A 24,553-nucleotide genomic window follows, 5' to 3' on the forward strand; every position below is an offset into this window, starting at 1 on the left:
CTGCTTTGTTTTTCTCTAATCATTCGGTAATTTGCTCTGTTGAATTTCGTCACAGATCTCAAATGTTTACGTGTCGTTGATTGTCATTTAAACTAACCGTCTTCATATTTACATTGTTGTAAAACTTGATAAGAGTTCGTGACAAAAAGGTGCACAATAAATTAAAATGTACGTAATGTTTTGCAAACACAAAAAACGGGTAAAAGTTCAAAAGTTCAAAAGTTCTTGGACCAGACTTGTCTTACTAATATACATTAGGATTTACAATTAAAGTCATATTGGTACATACTGGTACATATTGGTACATATTGGTACATATTGGTACACATTGGTACATATTGGTACACATTGGTACATATTGGTACATATTGGTACATACTGGTACATATTGGTACATATTGGTACATATTGGTACACATTGGTACACATTGGTACATATTGGTACATATTGGTACATACTGATACATATTGGTACATACTGGTACATACTGGTACATATTGGTACATATTGGTACATACTGGTACATACTGGTACATATTGGTACATATTGGTACATACTGGTACATACTGGTACATATTGGTACACATTGGTACACATTGGTACATATTGGTACATATTGGTACATATTGGTACACATTGGTACATATTGGTACATATTGGTACATATTGGTACATATTGGTACATACCATATTGGTACATATTGGTACATATTGGTACATATTGGTACATATTGGTACATACTGGTACATATTGGTACATACTGGTACATACTGGTACATATTGGTACACATTGGTACACATTGGTACATATTGGTACATATTGGTACATATTGCAACATTTGCTATTTGCTATCAGAATAATTTGTGACAGCAACGTTTAGGGTTGTATTTGTTTTCTTTTTTCTCTTTACTTGATATACAGTGTTTTTCTATTCTCAGCGAGTATACTCTCAGATCGGTCTCTTTGTCTTTTTTGTTGTGGGAATGTATATATGCATTCGTGAAAGTTGAGACACATCAAATCTTGCCAACATACGGGTTGATTACCATGTGTCTATGCAATCACGGAAGCTAAAACGACCTGTTTAAACAGAAATTTCGGATCAATTCTTGACAAAACTGTTAGCTTATAGCTGTTTGCCGTGGTCCATTTCTGTACAAGAAATGTAGAAATTACTTCAAATTATATTCCGGAAACTGTTTCATATATGTACTTTAAACTCTACTGAAAATTGAATTCATGATTTTTCCTTCTTCCGCGTTTTAAAAATGTCATTATGCGTTTGATGGTTCAGCTGATATATGATAAGTGTTATCCTGTTTTTGCAAGTGACTTTGTTCTTTCGTGTTATACAGAAAATAACCTTGAAGTTAAGTCCATTTTTAATATCTAATTCTTACTACTAGGTATACACATAGAAAAGACAGGATTAGAAAATCGGGGGGGAGTGGGGTCGGGAATTTATATATCAAAACAAGAAAACACGTTATATACGGGATAATTTAAAATGCAATATTATATAAAGTCAATGTGGATAGCATTAACATTCATAAATAAACAATTTAATTGGTTTATGTATACTGTATATGAACAACCAAACAGACATACTGAACAAGAGTGCACACGCTGAAATGTCTCGCCTACTATACTGATAATTTTTTTTTATGTTGATAGTCCTACATATTAAGTTTTACTACAAATATCACACTAACATTTATGATCCAAGAAAATGATGTCAAGGTCAGATAAACCAAGCCGGAAATACATGTACACCTTTAATACAATCCTTCGATACACAGAATATAGATGACCTATTGCTTATAGTATAAAAGAAACAGACCAAACCATGGAAAGGTCATTTGAACCCTGCTAGACAGACATGTACACCTTAAAATCATTCCATGCATCAAATATAGTTGACCTATTGCTGAAGGTATCTAAGAAAAAAAGTTAACCAGGAAAACTGAACATTGACCAATCAACCATGAAAATGAGGTGAAGGTCAGATGATACCTGCCAGAAAGACATATACACCTTACAATCATTCCATACACCAAATATAGTTGACCTATTGCTTAAAGTTTAAGAACAACAGACCAAAACACAAAAACTTAACATAAGCAATGAACCATGAAATTGAGGTCAAGGTCAAATAAAACCTGCCAGACTGACATGTACATCATTAATTACATATTTCCATACACCAAATATAGTTGACCTACTGCATACAGTATAAGAAAAACAGACCAAAACACAAAAAACTTAACATTGAGCAATGAACCGTGAAATGAGGTCAAGGTCAAATAAAGCCTGCCAGACTGACATGTACATCGTAAAATATGTCCATACACCAAATACAGTTGACCTATTGCATAAAGTATTAGAAAAACAGAACAAAACACAAAAACTAAACTATGACCACTGAACCATGAAAATGAGGAAAAGGTCAGATGACACCTGCCAGTTGGACATGTACACCTTACAATCATTACATACACCAAATATAGTAAACATATTGCTTATAGTATCTCAGATATGGACTTGACCACGAAAACTTAACCTTGTTCACTGATCCATGAAATGAGGTTGAGGTCAAGTGAAAACTGTCTGACAGGCATGAAGACCTTGCAAGGTACGCACATACCAAATATAGTTATCCTATTACTCATAATAAGAGAGAAATTAACATTACAAAAATTCTGAACTTTTTTTTCAAGTAGTCACTGAACCATGAAAATGAGGTCAAGGACAATGGACATATGACAGACGGAAACTTCATATCATAAGGCATCTATATTTAGCACATACTTACAACTTCTCGTCCAATCAAATTGCTTATATTTGCCTTCTTATTTTCATAGTATATACTTTTCCTGTGTACTAAGTAGCTACGCATGAATGACCACAAGGGTAAGATTTCATTGTATCGTAATCAAGATATTTAAAACAAAAACTGCCACTGGCTATTTTGAAATAAAATGCTGTGTTCCAAATTAAATTAAATAGTTTGTAATTAGTTTTCACGTTGATTTTTAAATATCCTATTAAAATCTTTGGATCTAAAAAATGTTTTTGACAATTACAAATTTTATCATTTAAATAAAGGGTAATACATATGGTTCTTTATACCTTGATTAGAGTACAACGATATCTTAAAATTATGATATGTATCATCCATGCAATTACTTTGTACACAGAAAAATGTGTACTATGAAACCTTGTGAAGGAAAATTAAAGCAACTTGGTGATAATTTTTTAAACTTTCTTAAGGAAGGTGATCTATTTCGTCATGAATTGATTGATTTGTTGATTATTGGTTGCTTAATGTCCAGTGGCAAATATTTCATGCATGTTTAGGACGATGTCATGAATTGAAAAGCTGTGATTATGTCTGAAGATAATGTGCCACCTATATATATATATAAACATATTCTGATAAATCTTTTAGTTTTTACTTTGAAATAATAAAAAAAAAACACAAAACACAAAACCTATAATCTCTGATCTATTGGTAGTTGTTTTTTAATGCCTATCTGCTAGGCTATATCTATGGGGACAAACTATCTATATGTTTCAAATTCATTATAGCTTTAGTTTTACTGTGAAATTAAAAAATGTTTTCAAAACATGTAAAGCTTCCACTGCAATTTAATTATTGCCTGCTTTTGGTCAATTTATTTTGTCATCTCACCATGTGAGAAGAACATGTATAGTAAAACACCGCTTTATATCAGTATACATACTTACACCAGCAGAAATTAAGAGCTCGGGGCAAGCCCCTCGCTCTAAATTTCATAGTATATACCTTTCCATAGACTAACCTAGACAAAAAGTATGAAGCATCCAGGTCTTCTACCTTCTGAAATATTAAGCTTTTAAGAAGTGAGTTAACGCCGCCGGATCACTATCCCTAACTATCCCTATGTCGAGCTTTCTGCGACAAAAGTCGCAGGCTCGACAATAAAACCATGTTTTAAAAGTTGACACTGCTATTTCTGGAAAACCTGAGTAAAATTGTCCAGGAGAAGGGATCACTCGACTGACGAAAGCTATTCTCATATAACCTAGTTAGATTAGTCGATGGTTTTAAGTGGTTTGGCAAAGTGCAGGTGCAGTCGCCACGATGTCACAGAAGCATGGCCGGGTCCAAATCCCGCTGGGAGTACACACATTTTCTAACGTGAATTTGCAGAACGAATATTGTTTGGCTAAATTTGAGACGAATTATATATATATAAATATATATCTACAATATATAATATTTTTAAACATCGTGTATTGATTTGGTTTTTTTGTAGTTCATATTGCCTCTCGTGATACAAAACATAAATAGCAAAAAAATAAAATAGCAAAAAACCGAACTCCAAGGAAAATTCAAAACGGTTAGTCTTTTATCAAATGGCACCGTTAAAAGCTCAAATATTAAACGAATGGAAAACAACTGTCATATTCCTGACTTTGTACAGGCATTTCCTTGGTGGATTAAACCTGGTTTTAAAACTAGCTAAACCTCTCACTTGCATGACAGTCATATATAATTCCATTATATTGACAACAATGATTGTGTGGGCAAAACAAACAGACATAATAGGTAAACATGTCAAAAATTGGGATACAGCAGTCAACATTGTGTTATATATATCTATAGCAATGGCGAATTATTTGATTTGATTGTTAAAAACTGTGTATGTTTATATTTTTTAATGTCATAGCCTTGAAAACTCGCTTATTGCTAATTTTCCTATTGATACATAACACTTCGTACAAATACTGTCCTTTTTATGATAAACACTGCAATGGGCTTCAGTTTCTGCTACTTTCTTTTGAATTTTCTGATGAGACTTTTCAAATAGTCGTAATCTACCCATAAATATTTTTGTAGTTGTTGTTGGTGAAAGGTCATAAAATTCTGAATTGTTTTCCAACAATTCTGAGGGCGTCCTGGTTGCCTGTTCTATCGCTTTATCTATTATTGTTTCAAGTTTATAGTGATCTGCTAATTTCATGAACCAGACAAGCTGTTCCACTGGTAATGATTTTGGTCCATTTTCTATCTGTCTCAGCATAAACTGTGAACAACGATTTTTTAACGTTTGTACTTTATATTCTTCTGAAAGTTTGAGCAACACAGAGAGGTTTTCATCTGAAAAAGGAAAAAAATCTATTCTATGACATAAGCTTATGGCACAATCAAAACATCGACTTCGGGGAACATAAGCATAGTGTATCTGTGATGTAGTAACCAGTAAAGTAAGTTGCGATAACACTAAAATACCACAATAAAAACACTATGTCGAAGGAAATTGATAAATCCTATACAAAGCGGCATGGTGAGACAAACAGAGAATAAGAAGAGATGATTGGTAAACGTCAATGAGACAGCAACCCACAACATACAAAGATAACAATGATTCTTCAACAACATCTTTTATCATAATTCGTGCATCGACGAATCTGCTTCCTTAACTGAGGACATCAACTAGTGTTTAATAATTAACACAGTACTGATCTTCATCGACATAAATGGGTGTTTAATGTTTAATCGCATATCACAATTATATGCAGTACAATTACATGCTAATGTCATACGAAAATGAACCCTGCATGGTATACTAGGTCGTTAATTCGGCTGATATAGCATGAATCATTCAATTTCAGACGTAGCGTTTGAAATTGCTTGATTTTTTACGAGAAATTTCTTACCTGAAATAGGTTTTAAGCTGTCAGGATAAACACTGTATAAGAATTCCAACATTTCATCATATTTTCGACCAGAAAGTGGAATTTCAAAGAGTGATAATTCCCTGGCACGTCTTTCAAACATTTCCTTGAAAACTGGTGAAATTATGGACAAAACTAATCTGGAAACGTATAAAGGTTTTCCTTCAACAATCAAACGCATATCTGAAGTGTCCGTGGCTCGTGAAAACGCATTACAGACAGTCTCGTGTGACAACGACGACGATATAGACGACACAGACAACTTTCGATGGCTATCAAAATTGTCATTTTCATCTTTTTCGATAACACTTATTTCGCTTGTTTTTACAACAACATCTACGTTAATGTCCTTTTCATCGTCCTCCATATTTCTTTCTTTTTCTGACTCAATCCGACACCAATCTAACAAATACTGATAGGTAGAGACAAGACGAACTGAGCGGGACCCGATCACAAAACACTCATTACACGGGTAGATGAGTGACAATGAGAGGCTATGATAAAACATGAACGCTTTGTTTAAATGTTTCAATTGATAAATCTTTATCTTAGTTAATGAACAATAAATCAAAATTTGATATCATTTCAAGTGACCTGACATTTTAAATAATTGTTAAAGAGCTTCGACAATGCTCTTATACATACATTTAAAAAGAAATGAATGATAGACTTATATATTGCTGTTCGGTGTGAGCCAAGGCTCCGTGTTGAAGGCCAAACTTTGACCTATAATTGTTAACTTTTTATACATTGTGACTTGGATGAAGAGTTGCCTCATTGGCACTCATACCACATCTTTTTATTCATATTTGGATCATGAATATGTATATAAACATTTAAGACAAATCATCTTCGTATAGCGTTTTGGTAATTAATGGTACCGCCATCAAATCCTAGTCAAGTGCATTACAAATTTATGTTAAATCGTTTAGTATACTGTATACGCAGATGATATGCACTGTTGTCTGAAAGTGCAAAAGGATTACAGAAAAAATCCCCCGTACGTTTTACTGTAAAAAAAGCAAACCGAAAATTAACAAAAATGAAACTAAAGCAGTGACTTTTAGTAAGAAGAAAGTAAAATGTAATCAGAATTTTCTGTTGTGTGTGGAGAAAGCATTGAAATAGCCGATTCTTACTCCTTCCTTGGTATACTTTTCAATTACAACGGTAGCTTTTGTACTGCACGAGAAAACATTAACTTCTTGATCGGGTACAGAAATCTTTATATGCTCTATACCGACAAAATTACATGTATTCCCGTCGATTTGCAGCTAAAACTTTAAGACTCATTAGTAAGTCCTGTATTACTCAGTGTATGCTTCAGATGTATGGGATTTTATTTAAGAATGTTAAATCTACTGACTGTTTTTAACATGTCGATAACAAATGCTCTTGGTTATGAACCTCTAATGATTGAACATAATAGACAATATCAGCAATTTCAAACTCTTCTCAACAAAGACAAAAACATTTTGCAAGCCGTGCAAACATCATCACCGTTTGGTTTCTATCCTGGAACCCCACAAAATACTTTCGAACAACTAATAATGCACTGGACTATGAATCCATTTGTTTTAGATATTGGAGAAAAACTTGACCATTTAACCCCAAAAATAGACATATGTTGTTTAAGTTGCTTCAATACACGTCATTTGGGCTCTGGTGGATCTACATACTAGCTCGATGATAGAGAATGTGATTTTACTGGTATCCCAGGACAACCATGAGAATCGGAGGTCATTGAGAAATATTCAAAATTTAGAAATTTCGAGTAAAAATTACAACTTTACCGGAGCTTCACAATGATAATCGTTTTGGACAAGAGTTTTTCGAAAGAATTCCTGACGGTTCAGTTAAATTCAATACTAAGCCAATATTATGAAGATACGTGAATTTCAAGCAGCAAACTCGCAAGGAACGTCGCCAGTGAGTTAAACATGTTAAAAGGTACAAAACACGGCAAAAAAAGTTTCTAAAGGAGATAAACGACCGTAGGAAGACTCTGTGGTCGCATTTCCAAGAGGCACGTCCACAAGGTCCGAATTTGACAGTATTTAATTAATCTATTTTCAATCTATAATAGTTGTAAATACTTGATATTACCCGGCATGTCTGCTCTCAGATACACCTTTACAGAGTTATCGAAATTAAGCACACAAATAAGAATAACCAACAATGAACTGAAATGACGCCTTCATTGCAGCAGTTTTCATAGTTATCTGTTTTAAATAATATACTAGCCATGGTTAAATATTTTATATCAAGTTTTCACAGCAATAGCAGGTATACCAGAACTTACAAGTTGCATTTTTAATAGATTCTTAACACTTATTAAGTCGGACCAATTTTTTTTTTAAATCTATACAAAAAAAAAATGCGCTAGAGTTACCTCTCTTCATATATTAAATAATAATTGTATTTGCAAATTACCCTCAATACAAAATATGACGCAGTACAAACACAACAGTCAAACATAAATAGGAATAAACAAAATACAAAAACATAGCCATGATGTTTTAATTTTTGAAGGCATGAACCTCATTTTCGAAACTCTGAAGATTGCGTTATAAAGTCACCAACTTCTAACTAAAGTTTATATTTAGGATTTAACAGTAGTTTTAGCTTGAGTAGTGGTTGGTAATTTGTTTTATCAGGTTTTATCATTTGTATTAACCGATCTCTTCAAGTTGAGATTAGTTTACAATCTAGAAAAAAAGTCTCAGGTTTATTACAACATTTATATAACTTTTGGTCTCTATGTATATATCTTCCAATTTCAACTTCTAGCACGAAATTTAAAAATTAACTGTCTGTTTTTAAAATTGATTCTTTTGATAAGGAGTCCTCTATTTTTATCTCAAACTTTATTTTGACCTGTCTGCAATAGGAGAAAGGTTATTCAAGAACTGTTTAGTATAGATGTCATGCAATATCTGTTTAAACTTCATGTTCAAGAGGAATATTCAATTTTGCTATATGGTTTATCATAACTTTCAAAATCTGCAGCATCTAATTTTGTCTCTTTGAATATATCAAGAGCAAAACTATACACTCTATGAAAACCATCACCTTACAGGGATTTATTTAATTCATAGCCTCCTTTAAAAGAGAGTCAATGTCATGGGTATGAAATCTACAACTAAATAACATAAATTGTTGTTCAATAAATGAACCAACAGAACATCTGCCCAGTTCTATTTTGGCTGAACTATTACATAACAGCCTTATTGTTTTAATCGTTTCATAGATTCCAAGTGGAAATAGTTTTCCATAAATTTACAGGGATAGATTCAAAGTTTGACAACTTTCTTTTTAATACTTCTTTGGGTTGAGTCGGGTTTTGGTGGTTGGTATGGTCTGGTGTAACCATTAGAGAACTCGAATGACAAGGGATACTTGATGAAAACAACAAGTGGATAAATAGGGTAATATGGTAATATGGAGAGAAAAGCAGTAATACAGTTATATTTGATTGTCATAAAACGTCAATAGTTATCAAAGGTATCAGGATATAATTTAATACGACAGACGCGCGTTTCGTCTACATATTTCGTCAATATATTGGGACTCCTGACAGATTTTTTCCTTTGCATGATTTTCCCTTAGGCTAGCTAAACGGAAATCATTGAATTATTTTTTATGCTAGATAAAGCAAAATTAGTAATACCTTAATTGAATCAAACTGCTATTATATATAGTCACGTGTTCATGCGGAAAATAAAAAAAAAACATGTACTCATTTATATATTTTATTTATTATTTTAAACCATGCATAAAACAAATACCAGATACATATCCATTTAAAACCAATAAATGACGTAGAGCGTCACAAAATAAATTAATGGCAAAAACAAAACCCAGTCTATGTTATATTTCTAGATTCTGCGGCCAATTCTGAACCTGGTTGTACTAGTTTTTAAGACGTCTCTCGATTTCAGTTTTGTTGGTATTTCTCTCGTTAAGTCGAATTATCTTCAATTTGATGGAAACAAAAGCTTGAAACAATATAAATATATATAACCAAGATTACAATTATTATAATGAAACTACACATAGCTGTTCGCTTGCTGAACCAGCACGAGGGCGCATTTCAAAACACTATTATATATAAGACATGGTACATGAACATAAATTATGTTGAGGGTCTAAAAACTTGTATAACTTCATGTTAACATTTCAGTGTTATTTTCAACGGTATGAATGTATAATATTGATATTTTTTTCTGTGATGTCGTCTGTTCAACATTTATATGTACTAGTATTCGAACTCCACGAACTCGTGAGTTATAATTGAAAAGCTTGCAAAAATGTTGGAATCCGAATCGTTTCTTACCCTTTAGTGTTTTGTTTTTGGTAGTGCCAATCGTTAAGCGTATATTTTATACGCCATATGGATACACATGTGGGTGTATGTCAAATAGACAGCAACTAAACGACAAAAAAAACCCAAAAGATGTCTAAAATTGAACACATAAGGATTTTGATAACAACCATCGCACTGTAATTAAATTCCAAACTGCTTGTGGTAAAATGTCACAAAGCACTTCAACTCATACAGTCATTTTTACTGATAATTAAATGATAGCTACAATTCCCTTTACCTAGTGAAAACCTTAGGTGAAAAACATATTATTCCGTAAAAGGCAAAAAAAAATTAAAAAAATTACGAATTCATTACAAAGAATCGGTCACGAATCCCGGGTTTTTTTCCAAATCAAAGTTGGCTTCATTTCTCGGTCAACAAAACTTAAAGGCACATGAAGTTTCAAACTAGGAACATATCTGAGTGTCATGCACATTTCAGTAATGTTAGTCCATTAATGCCAATAGGTCTAACAAAAATAATTATACATCGGATTTCCATTCTAAGATATTTTCTACAATTCTAATTATACTTCTGGCAATGCAAAGTCTAATACTGAAATACAATAATTTGACATTTTAATCACTGTATAGTTCTCAAGTAGACATAAACTATGATACAGAATGTCTCATGGTCAGTGCATTTTTTAGAAGAAACAATAATTATGTTTTATTAGTATTCTAACTCTTTCACCAAAATGTTTTTAAGGAACCGTAAAGTAGTACAATGCTTTATGTAACTCAATTTCATTGTAACAATGGAACAATGAACTTGATAATTTGTTTGCATGTAGAACTGAAAAGTCTCAGGCTGTATTTTTGGTGCAAAAACAAATTTAGAGTCTCATAGGCATGTGACCTAACGACCTGCATATCTATGCTCTCAATGTTCCATTTTCAATGGATTTTTCGAAATTTACATATTCTTTACAGCAAAACAGATTATGAGTCAAAAGGAGGAGAACCCACTCGTGAAGGAGAGGCTGACAGACCACTAGTGGAGGAGGGGGGCTGACAGTCCACTAGTGGAAGAGGGGCAGACAACCCACTAGTGAAGGAGGGGCTGACAGTCCACTATTTAGGGAGGGAGGCTGATAGACCACTAGTGGAGAAAGGGACTGATAGACCACGAGTGGAGGAGGGGACTTACAGTCCACTAGTGGAAGAGGGGCTGATAGTCCACTACTAAAGGAGGGAGGCTGACACACCATCAGTGGAGAAGGGGACTGACAGACCAGCAGTGGAGGAGGGGACTGACAGACCACAAGCGGAGGAGGGGACTGACAGACCACTACTGAAGGAGGGAGGCTGACACACCACCAGTGGAGGACGGGAATGACAAACCACAAGTGGAGGAGGGGACTGACAGACCACTACTGAAGGAGGGAGGCTGACACACCACCAGTGGAGGACGGGAATGACAGACCACCTGTGGAGGGGCCGACAGTCCACTACTGAAGGAGGGAGGCTGACACACCACCAGTGGAGGGGGACTGACAGACCACCAGTAGAGGAAGGAGACTGACAGACCACCTGTGGAGGAGAGGACTGACAGACCACCAGAGGAGGAGGGGACTGACAGACCACTAGTGGAGGAGTAGCTGACAGTCCACTACTGAAGGAGGAAGGCTGACACGACACCAGTGGAGGAGGGGAATGACAGACCACCAGTGGAGGGACTGACAGTCCACTAATGAAGGAGGGAGGCTGACACACCACCAGTGGAGGAGGGGACTGACAGACCACTAGTAGAGGAGGGGACTTAGAGTACACTAGTGGAGGAGGGGCTGACAGTCCACTACTGAAGGAGGGAGGCTAACACACCACCAGTGGAGGGGGACTGACAGACCACCAGTAGAGGAAGGAGGCTGACAGACCACCTGTGGAGGAGAGGACTGACAGACCACCAGAGGAGGAGGGGACTGACAGATCACCAGTGGAGAAGAGGCTGGCAGTCCACTACTGAAGGAGGGAGGCTGACACACCACCAGTGGAGGGGGTGCTGACAGTCTACTACTGAAGGAGGGAGGCTGACATACCACCAGTGGAGGAGGGGACTGTCAGATCACCAGTTGAGGAGAGGCTGGCAGTCCACTACTGAAGGAGGGAGGCTGACACACCACCAGTGGAGGAGGGGACTGACACACCACCAGTGGAGGATGGGACTGACAGACCACTAGCTGGCATAAATATAAATATTGTACCACTGAATATAATATTCTGAAGACGATTACTTCTGGGTTGTATTTAGATAAATATGTACCGAAGAGATTTTTTGTTCTGAAGATAATTACTTCTGGTTTGTATTTAGATAAATCTGTATCACTGAATTGAATGTTCTGAATAAATTACTTCTAGGTTATGTTTCTAGATAAACATGTTCCACTGGATTTAACGTTCATAAGATAATTACTTCTAGGGTTGTATTTAGATAAATCTGTACCACGGAATATAATATTCTGCAGACAATTACTAGTACTTCTTGGTTGTATCAATCATCAAAGTGCATGAAACAGATTTACAACCCCACCATAATTACTAGAAGCAGAATCACACGAAATATATCAGAACCAAATTACTGAACAATGTAACTATGGTGTGACTTATCACCAGGATAATAGAATGTATTCCACTAGTAGAGTAGGAACTGCTAAACCTACTGAGGCACCACATGAGTAACAGAATGGATTCCACTAGAAGAGGAGGAACTGCCAACCCTACTGAGGAACCACATGAGTACCAGAATGGATTCCACTAGAAGAGGAGGAACTGCTAACCCTACTGAGGCACCACATGAGTAACAGAATAGATTCCACTAGAAGAGGAGGAACTGCTAACCCTACTGAGGCACCACATGAGTAACAGAATGGATTCCACTAGAAGAGGAGGAACTGCCAACCCTACTGAGGGACCACATGAGTAACAGAATGGATTCCACTAGAAGAGGAGGAACTGCCAACCCTACTGAGGGACCACATGAGTAACAGAATGGATTCCACTAGTAGAGGAGGAACTGCCAACCCTACTGAGGGACCACATGAGTAACAGAATGGATTCCATTAGAAGAGGAGGAACTGCTAACCCTACGGAGGCACCACATGAGTAACAGAATGGATTCCACTAAAAGAGGAGGAACTGCTAACCCTACTGAGGCACCACATGAGTAACAGAAAAGATTCCACTAGAAGAGGAGGAACTGCTAACCCTACTGAGCCACCACATGAGTAACAGAATGGATTCCACTAGAAGAGGAGGAACTGCCAACCCTACTGAGGCACCACATGAGTAACAGAATGGATTCCACTAGAAGAGGAGGAACTGCTAACCCTACTGAGGCACCACATGAGTAACAGAATGGATTCCACTGGTAAAGGAGGAACTGCCAACGCTACGGAGGCACCACATGAGTAACAGAATGGATTCCACTAGTAGAAGAGGAACTGTTAACCCTACTGAGGCACCACATGAGTAACAGAATTGATTCCACTAGAAGAGGAGGAACTGCTAAAACTACTGAGGGACCACATGAGTAACAGAATTGATTCCACTAGAAGAGGAGGAACTGCTAACACTACTGAGGCACCACATGAGTAACAGAATTGATTTCACTACTAGAGGAGGAACTGCTAACCCTACTGAGGCACCACATGAGTAACAGCTTTACATTTCAGAAGGTAGAAGATCTGGATGCTTCATACCTTGAAATACCTTGTTACGAAGTTTCCATCTGTCATACTAGTATGTTCATTGGCCTTGACCTCATTTTCATGTTTCAGCGAATGCTTAATTTTTTTTTGTCATGTGAATTTCTCCCTTACTATGAGTAATATGGAAACCATAATTTGGTATATGGGTTCCTTGCAACGTCTACATATCAGTCATACAGGGTCCACCTGACCTCGACCTCATTTCATGGATCAGTAATCAAGGTTAAAGTTACATGATTAGGTCCGTTTCTCAGATACTATAAGCAGTAGGTCAACTATATGTGGTGTATGGAATGATTGTAAGGGGTGCTTATCAGTCTGGCAGGTTTCATCTGACCTAGACCTCATTTTCATGGTTCATTGGTCAATATTAATTTTTTCTGTTTTGGTCTGTTTTTCAAGTACTAGAGGCAAAACGTCAAACTATATTTGGTGTATCGAATAATTGTAAGGTGTGCATGTCTGTCTTGCAGGTATCATCTGACCTACACCTTGTTTTCATGGTTCATTGGTCAATGTTAAGTTTTTGTCTGTTTTGGTCTCTTTTTCAAATAATAGCAATAGGTCAGCTTTATTTGTCGTATGGAATAATTGTAAGGTGTACATGTCTGTCCAGCAGGATTTATCTGACCTGGACCTCATTGTCATGGCTCTTTAAAAATGTAAAGTTTATGTGATACTTGTAGTAAAACCTTTATCTTCAAGACTTTCAACATAAAATCAATGGTCAGCAAAGCAGGCAAGACATTTCAGTGTGTACACTCTTGTTTAAGTAATGGAAGGTTAACCATTAAGTATTTATGTTTTAATTTTTAAAGGAGGGGTTTGTTGTGGTGTTGCAAGAGGTCATGTTGGCAAATTGATTTTATATGTCGGATCCTAGAGGTCTCTTTGACATTGATTATTGGTACCAAAATAAAGCAGATAGAGAAATTTCTTTGCTGATGGACTTTGCACTACTGATTTAAGGATGGTTATGTTTTGGTCAAACTAGGCCTGACAGACGTTTTTAGGTGCATGGAATTCTTACCAGCAAATGATTTTTATGAAGTAAGCAATTTGGCCATAATAAAATACAGTTTTCTTGTTATCAAATTTATTTCCTATGACATTTTAACATTTAACATGGGTCAATGATTACACATACCAACATATGTAAAATATAAATATATACATGTATATATAAAATGAGCAAGTTTAGAATCACCGGGGAAATATTTGTCTTTTCTGAATCAACTAGGAAAATCAACATGGCACAAATGATAACTGTTATAGAACCAACAAGAATATAATATATAATCACCGGGTAATAATAGGGAAATAGCTTTACAAAGAGATGTTTTACAATCAGTAGGGAAATAACATTGCAAAAAGATATTGTACAATAAAAACAGAAATAATATAATAAATAGATGTCTAGAAATCACCAGGGGAAAACAATGCTACATATATATATTTTGTATATAACAGAAAAATAATATTAAAAACATATTTTGCAATTCAAGGGGAAGTAACATACAAACAGATGTACCTGAATTATCATGAAATAATATTAGAAAAGTTTAAACTGAATCACCAAGTTAATTATATCACAAACTGATCCAAATCATCAAGGAAATAATATACCTCTGAATCATTTGGTCAAATAATGTATCTTAACTAATATGGAAATACAACTAATATTTCATTTCATTTAAGATTCATCTCTGGGAATTAAGGAAATTACTGTAAATTCAGAAATTATTGTGCGCATTTTTTATTGCGATTTTTTAAGAATGGACAAAAATGCGAGATTAATTAATGTGATTTTAGGAAAATCTTCAAACAGGTACACTCCGGCTTCCTCCACCAATAAAAACTGGCCGCCACGAAATAGCCCAAAAGCGGTGCTTAAAAGTGGCGTTAAAACACCAAAAATCAAAAATCAAATCAAACAGGTACATGTATCAGATATCAGAATACGAGTTCTTATTGTTGCAATACTCACCCAGTCACATTATTCGCATCAATAAATACCTTGCAATAATTTCTGAATTTATAGTTTATTACAAATACTGGGGATTCATATAATTTCAGGAGTACTAATTTTCATGGATATAATATTGTATTTTCGTGGATACTTGATTTTGTGGTTTTTGCAAAAATTCTTCATACAAGCATATAAGAAATTTGTATTTCGTTGAACATTAGAATTTGTGGTTCACCTGTACGCATGACAATGAGTACCCTATGGATAAATACAGTTGTTACTATATATATATCTATAATACATCAATCAACAACATCTCAGAGTCACAAAATTAATTAAACAAAATCATGGAAAACATTAAACATATTATCAGTTTTGACAATTTAATTTTGAGGAGGTAAGCAGTATATTTTGATATGAGGAGACTGTCATGAAATTACCACCACACATATTACATTCTATTCAACATTTCTCACAACCTTTTTCAGTCAAAATACATGTTCTACTTATAAGCAAGCATGTTATACCCCACAACAATTCCTGATTATAACATTTAAATGTTTTTTGTGCAGAGCTTTTCTTAGCAGATAAAAAACTTGGTTTCAGTTTCCAATTGATTTCTCTGTTTAGGATTCATTTCAGTAAAATTTAATTACAAATCAAATAATAATTGTATGTATTTGATAGAATGATTGTATCCTCTTGAGTCAACATCTGTTACATAGGGAATGTTAACAATTAACACCAGGAGTGTCAACAATTAACATCAGGAGTGTCGATGATTAACATCATGAGTGTCAACAATTAATATCGGAAGTGTCAATGATTTACATCAGGAGTGTCAACAGTTAAAATCAGGAGTGTCAACAATTAACATCAGGAGTGTTAACAGTTAATATCAGGAGTGTCAACAATTAATATCAGGAGTGTCAACAGTTAACATCAGGAGTGTCAACAATTAACAACTGGAGTGTCAACAATTAAAATTATTAACATCAGGTATGTAGGTGAGTATAATTATCTAATGATTGAAAAAAATACCAAACTAAAATGTTAGCTCTGTTGATCTGCATAGCACATAAATTAAGCAATATTATAAGTACTCAATAATATGGCCTAATTCAGAAAATATTGCAATTTTGATAGATGCAGGTACATTTTCTAGTTGGAAAGGGCATTACATTAAAGGATCAACCGATTAAATCTATTGTTTTGAAATGCTACACTTGTTTCCTTTTACTTTGCCAAAGATTATACACTTGTGAATATCTTAATTACACCATATTTTAATGGCAGAAGTATATATAATATATATGCAGTTCATGGTTTATTTATGTTGTATGTGAAATACAATACATATAATAAATGTACATTTGTATTCAGTGGCAAATATATTAATATAAAAATAAGAAGATGTGGTATGATTGCCAATGAGACAACTCTCCACCAGAGACCAAATGATGTAGAAGTTAACAACTAAAGGCCACCATACCGCCTTCAACAATGAGCAAAACAATGAACGAAAAACATTATATACTTAGATGGCACAATTGAAATTAAATAAATATGTACTCATCATGGCATATTTAGATATATAAACTAGAGGCTCAAAGGAGCCTCTACTGCTCACCTGGTATTTTTTCATAAAACTGATACTACAATGCAATAAGAATTAATGTGTGTTGATTAGAAACTGTGGGCCAAAATATTATCTTGTTAGACTTAGTTTACGTCTATCCATTATAGTTTTTAAGTAAGTCAAAAATGAATAAAATAGTAGATTTGTCTAGTTTAGAACCGGTCTAGATCTTGAAAAAGGGAAACATTTTGTGTTAAAATTGCATGTTATCCATTATGTTCTATTTTTAGCATTTTGGGCAGGTAAGCTAATAAGATGTCAAGTACTTTCATGGCACATGTAGAGCTAATAAGATGTTAAATATTTTCATGGCACAGGTAGAGCTAATATGTTAATATTTTCATGGCACATGTAGAGCTAATTTTAAACAGCTGCAATTTATAAGATATTTTTCACCAGTTTGTTTGCATTGACACTACTGTAGATACTATATGACATGAGTAAGGTCAAATTTTGAAGTAGACAGCAGTCTGATGAAATTTACAGCATTATACCACTATTTATCTAACACAAAAAAAATCATTTTAAGACTTAGGTTTCTATGAAAAACAAGTTGTCTCTTAATGAACTGGAACACTCAACCATTTAGGTGTATCTTCACTCTGATCACACAAGATAAAAAATATGGTAAAATACTGTTTTTTTTATTTTGAGGTGAAAATTATTTGGCAATCACTTTGTATGTCAACCATTTTTTAGCATAAAACAATAAATATGAAATAAAAAAAAACCTGAATAGAATAAACCTTGGCCACCCACTTAATGCTAGAGGTAGCTATATATCATAAATGCAATATTTTAGAACAATATAAAAAGATATCATCAGCTATGGCGTACAAATATGAATGAAGTATCATATAATATAATAATAAAAGATATGCATCACTGAAATCTGTAACATATCAAAGTTATTACATGCACATGTCACCGGTTAACAATCAAATGTGTAAACAATCAAATGTCATGAAAAATCTTTTCAGCAAAAATAAAAAATGAATTAGAATAACAAGTAATAAATATTACAGCATACTCTATACATTTTTTGTTATATTTGGTAATGAGTGGTTGATTCTAATTTTATTTTGTAAAGAGCTGTTAAAAAATCACCAGGTGTTGAAACCAAAATTGCCCAGCTGGAACTCAGCCTCAGGGATAGTCTAGTAATTATATTATATAGTATTATATTCAAAATGTTAATAAAGATGGAATCTACCTAATTACAGAACTCATTTTTTTATTATGGATGAAGAGTTTTGATTTCTTGAATTGATTCCACTTAATGTTTTCTTTATTACTTCTGACAGCTTGTATGACAAACTGAATGGTATAAAACATTAAGGAAAATGTGCCAAATCAAAAGCATGTGTTAAAAAGGTACACACTACAACCAACCAAAAACAACAACTCATAAATGGTCAGTTGCAAGGCAAAATTTTTGACACCTAAGGTTTTTTCTTCCATTGGCACATATATTTCCTACCTTTCTGTAATTATTGGCTTGTTTTCACAATTTCTTGTTCTGAATATTAAAGAAATGTTTGGCACAGGGTGTTAAGCAAACAACAATCAATCAATCAACCTGTGTGCATACATTTTTAAAACAATTTATTTCATCATTACACATGTTTATTTTGAGACTTAACAGCTTTTATCAAAATATGCTAAAGAAAAAAAGTACATGTTTATATATCAATTATTTTTTCTTGCTATAGACCAACAGATTTTATCAACACATGTTAATGATATACATGTAACATGTTTCAAAGAAACTTTTTAAAAAGAGTGTTTGATTTTAATTATTCAATTACATGCATAAGGTATTGATCGAGTACTGTAAGGTCTATATAAACATCAAGGTACATGATACAGCTCTGGAAAAAGTACTCTCTAGAAAAAAAGATTAGAAAACCTAAAACATCTTGAGCACTAAAACCGAAACGAAAAAATTCTACACAAATAACCTAATTCATTTAAGATCAACCACACAATTGCCATTGTAGTTGTATCCAAGAGATAAAAGCACTGGAAGTTGTGAGGCATTCCACAGTCAAGCAAACAATCAAAACTTATTGTTCTATAATCTTATAATGCCTCAAAATAACAAAATTTAACTTTCAATATTTTTCATCAATTGCCTACTAACAGCATGAACAGGTCTGGTCATTTTTGGGACTGTCCAGAAATAATAACTAGATGTGTTGGGACGAAATGAATGTCTGGCCTGCTGTCAAATTCAATGAGCCATAATTCAATAAGAGATTTGGGATGCAATATATGCCTTAGCAAAATTGAAACCTATTCTTTTATTATTTTAGTGTAATTGGTATGAAAATAAGGTGATGTGGTATGATTGCCAATGAGATAACTATCCACCAAAGTAATAATGGAGTTGATTATTTCTCGAGTTCCCTAGATTTGGCAGGTCTGAACTGAACTTGAAGGTGTTGGATCTTACTTTTTACAGTTTAATCATCCTCAGATGTGTCACAGTCTGCATAAAGATTATCTTGATTAATAACTTATTCATATGTATCCTTTGTGTCTACCAAATGAACCATTTAATGGCATCATGGTGAAAACATGTTTAAAATACATTCTAATTATAACTTATAACATCATATATATGTAAAATCTTGATTTAATCAAACATCCAGAATTTTTGTTATTTTCACAAGTGACAACAATGTGAGATAATAGGACAACATCTGGTTTCCACTTTTCAAAAAGATGATCTCAAGTCAACATTTCCCCTTAGTTTTATCAAACTTGTTAAGAAACACAAAAATACTTCTAATCTGTCAACACTTTTGAGTAATTTGAGTAAAAATTTAAGGCTGATAAATCTTTTAAATTGGACACAAGAAGGCAAACTTTAGATTTTAAGGTTAGTTCAAAACCAAGTGCAATTTTTATCTTAGACTAATTTTGTAGATTAATATAAAATAAGGAGATGTGGTATGATTGCCAATGAGACAACTATCCACCAAAGTTCAAATAAAGTGAATGTAAGCAATTATTGGCAACCGTACGGCCTTCAACAATGAGAAAAACCCATACCGTATAGTCGGCTATAAAAGGCCCTGACATGAAAAATATGAAACAATTCAATTGAGAAAACTTACGGCATAATTTATAACAAAACAATTTACGAAAAACAAATACGGCAGACGTAAACCTGTTATTTTATTAGTGGCTGATCACTATGGGAAAAAAATGAAATATGTATTTTTTCTATTTTTCTAGACCTCAATATTTGTAAAAGTTGTCTTGTAATTATAAAACCATTCATAAAACACAACTACTGTTATCAAATCAAATTCAGTATCTGTAATCAAATTATCACTAAATTCAAGTTTATAATCATTGAATATCATGCCAAGTAATCACATAATCATTGAATATCATGCAAAGTAATCACATAATCATTTAATAAAACAGCCAATTTCACAATGAACATAGAACATATAACAACCTAGAGAGTCAAACTTCTAGGGCCTATAGTAGCCTAATACCCCTGGATTATAAACAAAGTAGGTTATATATATATATATATATATATAAAATATCAGCTGTACAATATTAATCTGTCCTGCTTACATTGACATAAAAAGTTTCCTGGATATTTCATATTTGCAGATACCAGATTTTGGTTATAAAAAAAAATTATTACTGGTATTAAAGTTAGATAACTACCATCAGGAAAAAATTTATAATAAAATTTCTGGTTAGCCTGAAAAAATCAATTTTATGATAACTTTAAAAGTAACAGCATCAGCTCAAACTAATAACAAAAACTTAAAAACATTCCAATAAATAGGAATCAACCCTGATTTCCTGTTTATGATATGAATTAACAATATCTAATTTTTCTGTTCATATGACTTTTCTAATATGGCACAAGGTATTTTAAAGATATACAAATAAAGAAATCTACTATCAATTGCACCCAACTCTAAAATGCCCATTGTATACAAAACACACTTTTTTCTTCTAAATAAAATTGAGCATCATAAATCATTATTGTGAAATCACTTTTATTTATAATGTATCATTAGAAAAGGTTTGTATTCATTTACTGATGGACTTCCAATAAAAATCTCATTTTTTTAATGGCAATATATGGACTTTCATCTACTAAAGTTATCAAAATACTCCTAATTCTCTTTGTCCATGAATAAAAGTTATTTCACAACACCTTTCACAAATTTATGAATACCAGTTTATATGTTACCTGTACCTTACTTGGTACCTGACAAACCAGTTCATACCTGAGAGTATTTGGAAGTTCTGAGTTTGCAATTTAATGATATGAATGAAAATTTGACAGTTGAAACCAGAGATGCTATCCATTATACAGTTTCAACTTGTTTGTACTCAAAAATGTGGTACTCAGCTCCTAAGCTCATCAATGACAGGAAACCAGCAATATACACTTTTCAGTAGTTAATACTGGATAATGGAGAACATCCCAGCAAAAATTAATGCCACGCCAGCCATGAATAAATAACTGGATATAACAGTGCACAATGAATAACTAAACTAAAAGTTTGCTTTGCAAGTCTAATATTAGACACTCTACATATATTCTATATTTTGAAGAAAAAACTTAAAACTGCCAAGGCATGCCAAGAGATAATTACAGCTGATACAAGTCCTAAGGGCCAGCTAAGGTAAAATGCATGATTGTGATTTGAAATTCAACAACAATTAGTGAAAATGCATACCTTTACATTTGTTAATTGCAGAGTGATAACCGGCAAGAAGCAAAGCAGCACTAATATAATGATTCCCTGAATATTATAACACACATGGCATAGTATATGGTTACATTAAAACAATGTATGGTATTTTAAGAGTTTTGACCTGAGGATTCAAGGCAAGGATAGGAGCAAATCTATGAGTGTTGTGACATGACAATACTTGCTTTTAAATACATTTTGTATTAAGTAATATGTTGTATATTACTTAAGTTATGCTTATTACAATGTATCTAACATTTTGTTGATTTTAGGGAAAATTATACAAAGAAAATCGTTGAAACTAATTCACTGAATAAACATACATTATGTCTTTGTGGCCTACAATATACTGTGTACAACTTGCTGTCTGAAAAACATCAATTAGAAAAACCTCTGCTAAAATATAATTCTGATATCTCTTTAAAAATCAGTATATTACAAGTAAATAACACTTTTCAAATGTCTTTACACCGGTATTCTTTTGAGCTTGGAAAATTTCCATTGTTAGGACCAACACTCAATAAATAATTTACACAAATACATATTTATAAATATATTTATAATTTTTTTGAGGACTACTTGATTTGGAATGATATACAAATTAAGCAACTTTCACAGACATAAATAAAAAACGAAAATAAAAAACATTCCATAAAACTAAACAGAATAACTTTCTTAACTATTTAAACTGAAATGAAAAGTTGTTTTTATATATCACAATTATGAATAAAATAGAAATTAAACAACCAAACTGCCAAACATGCAAAAACTACTGAGGACTCATGTCTAAGGAAGAAAATAATCAATAAACTTGGTCAAGAGTTTGGTTTTTTTTTATGGTTGAAATTATAAATTTATGAAAACTCCTTATTACTATTCATTAAATTTTTAAGTTTGATCTCCAACTGTAACAAGCTCTGTGCAAGTTTCTATGGTTCATCTAACAAAGAGGTAAATGTTATTATTCTCTCAACACACTCAGACAGATTAGCTGTAATATAACAGTGATCTCATTCAATAAGTATCTAGTTCCAAACACCAATTTTGATCTGATACAGAATAAATTTCAAGAACTAAAGATCAATTTTGCACAAAAATAAATTGCATTAGAGATACTGAGGTAGTTCTGTCAATCATAAAGTACAAAAACATAGTCACATCTGTTTAGATCAAATTGAGAGATAAATTTCAGAAAAATATTTTGTTTTCGGCTTATCAAATATATTTTTAAATTTCTGTGTAAGATCTTAAACAAGGTAATTTGTGAATCAAAAAGGAAAGTATGAAAGATAAATATACAACATGAAAAGGAAAATAATCTGGAACAAAAATTTAAAATGTAATTGATGATCAATAACATAACTTTATCCAACAGATGAGCTATAAAAACAACACATATATACAACAATTCACCGGTTATAACCTTCTTGCCTTTCTGCAAGATAATGACCCCTTTCCATTCTCCCGATAGCACAACAAAAAGTTAACGCCATGCAAGTGTAAAAGGTAACATAATTTGTTGGGCTTCAGACCCATGAAATTTTACTGAATATTTCCATTGTCACTTTGACCATATTTTTTCAGTTCAACATTAAAAGATTGAATGCTTACTGTGAGTTCTTCTATATATTAAACATTTCTTTGATTAGTGGTGCAGTGTCGGAGAGATCCTTCGATTTGTCAATGATGCCAATTCTGATGTTTTGACCAAATGCCTCAACAGCTTGGCGCAGATCTGTGACCAGCATAACAAGATTGGGAAATAAATGGCGTTGTTTTGGATGATTGTGTTTCAATTCGATTCTCAAAGCTTGAAGTAGATCTTGCTGTATTTTGTCTATTTCTGTTGGACTTTGAAGAAAAGGATTTTCTGTGAAAAAAGTATTGTTTCTTATCATTAATAGTTTAATACATCACACAGTGATCACATGAAGTTTGATAACAAATTTCAGGAAGCTTTAAATTGTAGCTTCTTAGAAAAATGTGACGAAAAATTACATACATGACCATTATGTGTTAGAATGTATAAGTAATCAGTAAACAGGAAGTTGATAAGTGATAAAACTGAAAATGCATCACACAGAATAGCATGCCAATAAGAAGTCTGATAACACATTTTGGGAAACTCTTTATATTAGTTTGCTAGAAAAATGAGACGAAAATGTCATACATGGCAATTATTTGTAGGAATATATTAAGTATTCGGTAAACAGGAACTTGAAAGTTGATGAACTGAAACTGCATAACACGATATAGCATGCATGTTCACACGAAGACGGATAACAAATTTCAGGAAGGTCTGTTTTGTAGTTCCTGAGAAAAATGTGTTTTAATTTTATGGGATGACAGAAAGATAAACAGAGGTAAACAGTATTTCCACCCTACTTAAGAGCAGTGGTATAAAAAATT

The 24,553-nt window shown here is 33.3% G+C and overlaps 2 protein-coding genes across 2 annotated transcripts in view; both read right to left on the reverse strand.

Moving 5' to 3' along the window:
* Positions 1–4,690: 4,690 nt before the first annotated feature.
* Positions 4,691–6,167, reverse strand: LOC127718909 (BTB and MATH domain-containing protein 38-like). The gene is made up of 2 exons (XM_052225002.1): positions 5,708–6,167; positions 4,691–5,147 (listed from the first exon to the last, which is right to left on the reverse strand). Exons 1-2 carry the CDS (start codon positions 6,090–6,092, stop codon positions 4,711–4,713), a joined length of 822 nt encoding a protein of 273 aa, XP_052080962.1. The 5' UTR covers positions 6,093–6,167; the 3' UTR covers positions 4,691–4,710.
* Positions 6,168–14,882: 8,715 nt separating this feature from the next.
* LOC127718897 (peroxisome proliferator-activated receptor gamma-like) overlaps positions 14,883–24,553 on the reverse strand; it is a 38,310-nt gene continuing 28,639 nt past the window's right edge. Inside the window, exon 8 of the mRNA XM_052224983.1 lies at positions 14,883–24,014. Coding sequence (XP_052080943.1) covers positions 23,767–24,014 — 248 coding nt within the window. The 3' untranslated portion in view covers positions 14,883–23,766. The remainder of the gene's footprint in view (positions 24,015–24,553) is intronic.

The sequence above is a fragment of the Mytilus californianus genome, unplaced genomic scaffold, assembly GCF_021869535.1.
Source record: "Mytilus californianus isolate M0D057914Y unplaced genomic scaffold, xbMytCali1.0.p SCAF_10, whole genome shotgun sequence".
In the NCBI taxonomy this organism is placed as follows: domain Eukaryota; kingdom Metazoa; phylum Mollusca; class Bivalvia; order Mytilida; family Mytilidae; genus Mytilus; species Mytilus californianus.

Coding starts and splice junctions, on each gene's coding strand:
- LOC127718909 (XM_052225002.1), bottom strand. CDS start 6,092: ATGGAGGACGATGAAAAGGACATTAACGTAGATGTTGTTGTAAAAACA. Junction 5,148..5,707: donor CAGCTTAAAACCTATTTCAG/GTAAGAAATTTC, acceptor TTCCTTTTTCAG/ATGAAAACCTCTCTGTGTTG.